This window comes from Macadamia integrifolia, unplaced genomic scaffold (genome assembly GCF_013358625.1).
Source record: "Macadamia integrifolia cultivar HAES 741 unplaced genomic scaffold, SCU_Mint_v3 scaffold3342, whole genome shotgun sequence".
Taxonomy (NCBI): domain Eukaryota; kingdom Viridiplantae; phylum Streptophyta; class Magnoliopsida; order Proteales; family Proteaceae; genus Macadamia; species Macadamia integrifolia.
The window spans coordinates 826-7,872 of record NW_024869413.1 but is presented as its reverse complement, the minus strand read 5'-3'; the positions used below and the strand labels follow the sequence as shown (position 1 = coordinate 7,872).

Genomic DNA, 7,047 nt, shown 5'->3' with positions numbered 1-7,047 from the left:
ACCAAACCGAACCGCACCAAAAACCGGATGAACCCGAAACCAAACCGAAACCGGCTCAAAACCCAGACCGAAACCGAAACCAAACCGGTAAGAAACCGAAACACTCCAAAATTCATTAAAAAAATTAAAATTTGAATAGTTTTGTATACATTTGTATAGAAAATCGAATTCAAACTAGACCAAAAATCAAAACCAACCCGGTTACAAATCGATTTAAGAAATCGAAGTTCAACAATTCATCATTTGGTTGTTTCCTAATGCCTCCATACCGGTTTAAAAAACCGATCCAAACCGAAATGAACCTAATAAATCCAAACCGGTACCAACCCGAACCCAAATCGCACCGAAACCGACACCAGACCGAAACCGATAAATCCTTATTGGGTCGGTTTCGGTCACTTCCAAACTCACACCGAAACCGGTGGAACCGGACCAAAACCGCACCGACCCGGACTGTTGACACCCCTAGGATCAGCTCACCCTTTATCTACCCACCTAAGCCAATAATTTGCTGCACATACCAACCACCTGCTTTCTCCCACCATGGATGTTATATTTGAAGCAGATTTTATAAACACCAATAGGGATTGGAATCGGGTTCATATATGAGAATAACATCCTTGATTCTTGGATTTGAAATCTAGAAAATGAATTTTAAATCTAAGAATTAAGGATGTATGAGAATAATCTCGTATGTAAACCTAACCCACTTTGCACCAATAGACACTGACGGGAAAATTCAACTTGAACCGGTTGAACCAACAAATTTAAAGAATTTGCTGGGAGACAAAGCACAGATAAGCTAGTCTAGTTGACACTTGAAGAGATGAATGAACGCTAGCCACAAGCTACAAAACTAGATGACAAAACGACAAAGAAGAGATAAAGACAAAACAAAGAAGAAATAAACTGACTTGTGTGGCTGACAATGGCAACCCCTTATCAGATTATCCCTTTCAGAGTTCACTTCATCCTCATACTTTCACCAAAGTAGGAGAAAAATGAAAAAAAAGAAAAAAAAAAGTAAAATAGGTAATTTGGTTTTCATCTTGGTTAATTATCATTTATTAATTAGAGGGAGGTTTCGTGTATGATTGCACGCGCATCATGCATAATCAGGCACACAGTCGTCGGATTAGAATTGGAATAAAAAAAATACATTATAGATCTCATCCCGTTCAATGGTTGTGTGCATGATCTTATATGATGGCACAAAATTTTTGAATATTTATATAAAAAAATATTTTAATACTTTCATCGTCAGCCGCAAGACTGAGGCTGCTCTTACACCCTTATCTGCTACGTGGAAATAGTTTTCCCAAAGAGCGGTTTCTTAGTTCTCATCAGATACTCCTATAAATGACTCTTCCCCGTTGGCTTTTCTCTTCTGCTCATTCTCCATCCTCCAAAGTTGGAGGCTCTGCTGCTAATTTTGGTGAAGTCAGTCATAGACACTTGTCAAATTTGAAGAACATTTGAAGAGGTAAAGTATTATTATTATAATTTTTGGGTAAAGTATTTAAAATCCATTTTTTCTTTTCAAAGAATTTTTCATGCGTTTGGCAATTAATCCTTCTTTTCTTATCTTATCTATCGCTTATGATCTGAAAGCCAGAAAATTTTCTCCAGTTTCAGGTTCTAGCCACTGTTTGTTTGGAATAGGAGGGAATTGAATTGGAAGTGGAATAAAACTTTTGTTGTTGAAGTGAAATAGAAAAGAAAATGAAATTTGTTAATGGCATGTTGGGATTTAATTGGAGCTAAAGCAGAAAACATATTTGCTGATTTTATCCATTTCTATTTTTATTTTATTAACTCTCTTAACTACTAGTAAAATGGGTTTTCAGTTTCAGCTGCCCAAAGTGATATTCTTCTCTTCTAACCAAACGGATCTTTGGACAATCTTCATAATAAAAAAAAAAAAAAACTTGAGAACCACTATTTTGGAATCTTTAGTATAAGGAAAAGATATATATTTTGGTAAACTAAAGATAAAATATACTAGAATCCTGCAGTAGGCATACTGTAGCTCTTTGCATGATTTCCTTGGATCAGAATCTCTTTCATTTCAGTCTTTATGGTAGGACTTATAATCAAACAACCAGATGATATGATTTAGTGATTTACCATAAAGTTAAATCTAATCCTCTTATTCCTTTTAAGTGCATATTTTTTGCTAGTAATTTTATTTTCATTGGCGTTTACCAAGAAAAGGGAAAAAAATTTTAATTTGTTGGCCAAAATTTTCACACTTTGAGGACAAAAGTGCTTCATAAAAAATAGATAAAGACAAGGACAAAAGTTTTGTTAGATAAACCATGTGAGAGACTATTTTCTCACTGGTTGCTTTTTTATTCTATGTCATAAAAATCTGACCATTTTAACCATTTGGTAGAAAAAGAATTCAGAGATGAGGTTCTTAGTGGAACTTTTTTGAAAATTGGAACATAGTAATAATAGATTAATAATTAGTAATAAGTGTGATCTACTTAAAATGAAAAAAAAAAAAGTGTGACCTTAGATGTTCATTGCACCTCATTGCTCGTTATAGTTTTTATTCTAATCATCTCCTTGTTGATTCATAGTGTAAATTTATGCTTTTCCTTTTAATAAGTTACAAGTTTCTTTTTTAAGAGAAAAGAACACTACATGGTTATGCATTCTTCCACTCAGGCATAAAGACAATAAAATTTCCATCCCACCTCGTGTTGGATGTCTCGACTTGGACCGACTTGATTAAGAAACATATTGGGCCTAAGTCCGGCCCATTTATAAACATGCAGTACACGGTGCAAGGGGTAAGCCCGATAGGTCTCCGAACTAGTCGGCTTGACTCAGATCGACAAATTTAGATCGACTGTTTATATAGTTATTTTGATTTTTTTAATAGAATAAGGTATATTTTGATATTTTTATTAATTATTGACTGTAGTTAAGTGTAATTTTTTTCAAAATTATTGATGATTTAATAAAATAAATTAAAGAATTTTAAATCTAAGAAAATTAAAAACCATTTAAGGTTTTATTGGTACATTACTCTGTTTAAGGCTCGATTATAACTCGATTAAATCTTGGAATCCGATTGAGACTTACTCATTCCTTAAAATAGGTAGATCATGATTCGACGGCATAAGCCAGTCAGGCCCAACTAGGTCTGATCAAGACCTGCCCGGCCCAACTGATTGACACCCCTAGGCCCCGTGATCAGGTGGGGTTCTCTCTTCTTTATAGGAATCGAAATCGGGTCGGCGATTCGAATCGAAATCCGCCTCCCTCGATTCCTTTTATCGTCGATTCGAATGCATGTGATTTGGAGAGGTCGATCCGTCCCTATTAAACCGTAGAACACGTGCGATCCATGACCTTGTGTGATGAACACGTGACGTTCCTTGGGTGAGAGATGCTTCCCTCTGTCGAATCGGCTGGAACGCCCAGGAACCGGCAAGAACCGGCGAGATAGGAGACTGTTGGTTGGCTTTAACGAGATTTTCCACCGTCACACTATCCACAATGGCGCCTTCTCGGCTTCGAGACTTCGAGCATGACCCTAGTAGCTCCACAACCCCAAGGTCAATGCCTATTATGACTACAGAGCTTCAATGCCCTCTGAACTATGAACTAAAACTGAAATCGATTTTGATTCCAAGCATGCGTTCATCATCTCTGAAAAGGGTCACCCAGACCATAAGATTCTCTAGTCCGATCCTATCCCAAGTCCTAATCTTTTTGCTGATTTATAGAGGTTTGTTTTTATCATCTTTTACTTCTTTAGTAGGTTTAAATCCTCTCTCTTCTTTTGTTTCCATGTTCTTAGTGTGGTTACCACAGTTTACAGATGATAGTAATTTGCAATTGGTTTGCCCTTGCTTATTATCTTTTATTTGGTTAGTTGATGCAGTATTGAAAATGGGTTTCTTTCTAACAAAGTAAAAGTTCATTAATTTTTCTGAATGAGAAGCCTATAGGATGAAGCTTACCATGGTTCTTATGGGTTTTCAGAGCTGGGAGCTCTGGGAATTTTTCTATTGCCAGAGTTGGGACTCTGGGATTATAGTATTATTCACTTGGTTTGCCTTGCTTATTATCTTTTATTTGGTCAGTTGATGCAATATTGAAAATGGGTTTGTTTCTTAAAATGTAAAATTTCATTAATTTTTCTGAATGAGAAGCCCTATTGGATGAAGATTACCATGGTTCTTATGGGTTTTCAGAGTTGGGACTATGGGATTATATAATATTCAATAGGGGGCTTATTATCTTTTATTTGGTTAGTTGATGCAATAATGAAAATGGGTTTCTTTCTATGCAATAATGAAAATGGGTTTCTTTCTTACAAAGTAAAAGTTCATCAATTTTTCTGAATGAGAAGCCTCTAAGATGAAACCTACATGGTTCTTATGTTTCAGAATTGCGAGCTCTGGGAATTTTCCCCATTCCCAGAGTTGGGAGCTCTGGGATTACAGTAATACTCAATTGATTTGGCCTTTCTTTTTATCTCTTATTTGGTTAGTTGATGCAATATAAAAAAATGGGTTTCTTTCTTACAAAGTAAAAGTTCATTAATTTTGTTGAATGATAAGCCTATAGGACGAAACTTACCATGGTTCTTATGGGTTTTCAGAGTTGGAGCACTGGGAATTTTCCCAATTCAATTGTCATTGCTGTGAAGTTCTCAGGTATAAAAGATGGATTACGTTTACGCCCCAGGGAGGAACCATCTTTTTGTTCCAGGGCCTGTTAATATCCCAGAACCTGTCATTCGGGCGATGAACAGAAACAATGAGGATTATCGTTCCCCTCCAGTACCAGCCATGACGAAAATCCTTCTGGAGGATGTTAAGAAAATTTTCAAGACAACTTCAGGGACGCCATTTTTGATTCCCACTACAGGTACTCTTTGGTCATAAATTATTTTTCTAACCATGTATTGTGGCATTTGTTGTTTATGACAGATGTTATTATATCTTTGTATACATTTGTTTAAGCTCCTCTTTCCAGTATGTCTTACTAGATTTTCATTTCATAGAAAGGAATGAAAAAATGCTTCTTAGAGTGTTATGTTCTCAAGCAATTTCCTTCAACTTTCTTGAATCTTGCATTTATTATTGTGTTAGAGAATTTCACCATCCTATATATGCAATTTCGATTCTGCTGGAGGTTAATGGTAACTGTTAAGGTTTAGATTTCTTGTAGAATATATTATGATGACTAGCTTGAAGAATTGAAAGATAAATTGAGTTCTTGTTCGTTTATGATTATCTTCCAATCCACTTTACCGTGATATAGCCCAATATTTGTTGTTCTTCAGACATTTCCTAATGAATAAATTAAAACCCATCATTTGTAGTGTTCATTATTCAAATTCTGTAACTTAAAATTCAGATCTATGGTTTGTAACACATCTCCTACTCTTAACATGGGCAGAAGATTATCTTTAGTAGTAAAAGGTAGATGTGAAATCTAGGACTTCTGTGGCATGGTTTAGCTTTGAAGTCCTGCCATAAAATCCTAGTTGTTCAGTTTGTGTCAGAATTCAGACCTTACGGTGTGATTGACATGATATGCCTGTTCTTGACCAGGTACTGGTGCATGGGAAAGTGCACTTACAAACACATTGTCTCCTCGTGATCGTACTGTATCGTTCCTGATCGGGCAATTCAGTCTTCTCTGGATTGATATGCAGCAGCGTCTCAACTTCAATGTTGATGTTGTAGAAAGTGAATGGGGCCAAGGTGCCAATCTTGACATCCTGGCAGCAAAAATTGCAGCCGATAGTGCACATACTATTAAAGCTATCTGCATTGTCCACAATGAAACAGCAACAGGTGTCACCAACAATTTGGCTGCTGTCAGGAGAATACTTGGTAAGCATGTAGTTTATTGGCCAAACTAAACTGCAGAGTTTATAAGCTAGTAATACTATCATTCTATCGGTAGGATTGTGATTTACCCTCTCTGTAAAATGACTCCAAACTGTTAAAATTCATAAGATTGATGTACATACTCTGTATTAAATGCAAGAACTTATTAGCTTGAGAAGTCAGTATTTTATCAGGTATGGTACTTTTAGGATAGATTTTCTAAACTTTTTTCTTAGAAACGAAGATACAGAAGATACCTGGAGACGCATAAAATAAAATAGTGCATGATATATATATATATATATATATAGAGAGAGAGAGAGAGAGAGAGAGAGAGTGGTGGGAGCCTCGTACACTGGGTATGCCCCTTTTATAATATATAGATAGAAAGTTATAGATCCACAGAACAAAATAAGATGATAATGTCAAATATATAAAGTATCCAGTTTGTATGGAAGAAAAGGAGAACTCTGTTCTATATTTCTTCTTCTCCTAAATTGTTCTTCTTTTGTTGGTGATTCGTGGCTGATTGATCATTTGGTTTTAAATCTGGATACGTTTCTAATCCCAGGTACTATCTCATTCACTAGGATGCTGCAACATAGGGTCCAAAACGCTAATTTAGCTCGTAATGGGCCCACCAAATTTATAATTGAAGGACTAGTGGCACTTCGGTAAATATTTTGAACTTCTGAAGCTTCAAGCCAAGAGAAAACAGAAACTATGGTGACTGAATAATTTTATTTGGAGGTAGGGACATTTCTGTAATATTAATTCACCTGAAGTTTAAATAAATCTAAAGAAGGATTTTTAATATATATATATATATATATATACGAAGATTCTGAACTTATTTGAAAAATCACAAATTCTGAGTTTTCTTCAACCTCTCAACGTAAACAGAACATGGTAGACAGACCCATCCTCTGATCAATCCAGCTCCTCACCTAGAACACCAATCCATCTGAAATTTCAGAAGAAGACTCCTTACTGTATCCTGAAACAGAAGCTCAAACTAAATTGAAAAAACTCTTATCTTGCTAATAAGATAACTGAAAAGCATAAAATAATAGTTATGAGCTTGCAAATATAATCCCAACAAAGAAATAAACTCCCTAGCTACCCCTATGGAACTGAAAGTCAGGTTCAGACTTGGTTATCCTTGGTCTGGGCTTACAGGCTTTTT

The 7,047-nt window shown here is 35.7% G+C and overlaps 1 protein-coding gene across 1 annotated transcript; it reads left to right on the top strand.

Moving 5' to 3' along the window:
* Positions 1 to 1,281: 1,281 nt before the first annotated feature.
* On the top strand, positions 1,282 to 5,864 carry LOC122068028 (serine--glyoxylate aminotransferase; the record flags this gene model as incomplete). Its single annotated transcript, XM_042631850.1, is given in 3 exon segments — positions 1,282 to 1,483; positions 4,622 to 4,890; positions 5,580 to 5,864. Coding segments are annotated over 2 exon segments (490 nt in total), but the record flags the coding sequence as incomplete, so codon positions are not given.
* Positions 5,865 to 7,047: the final 1,183 nt, after the last annotated feature.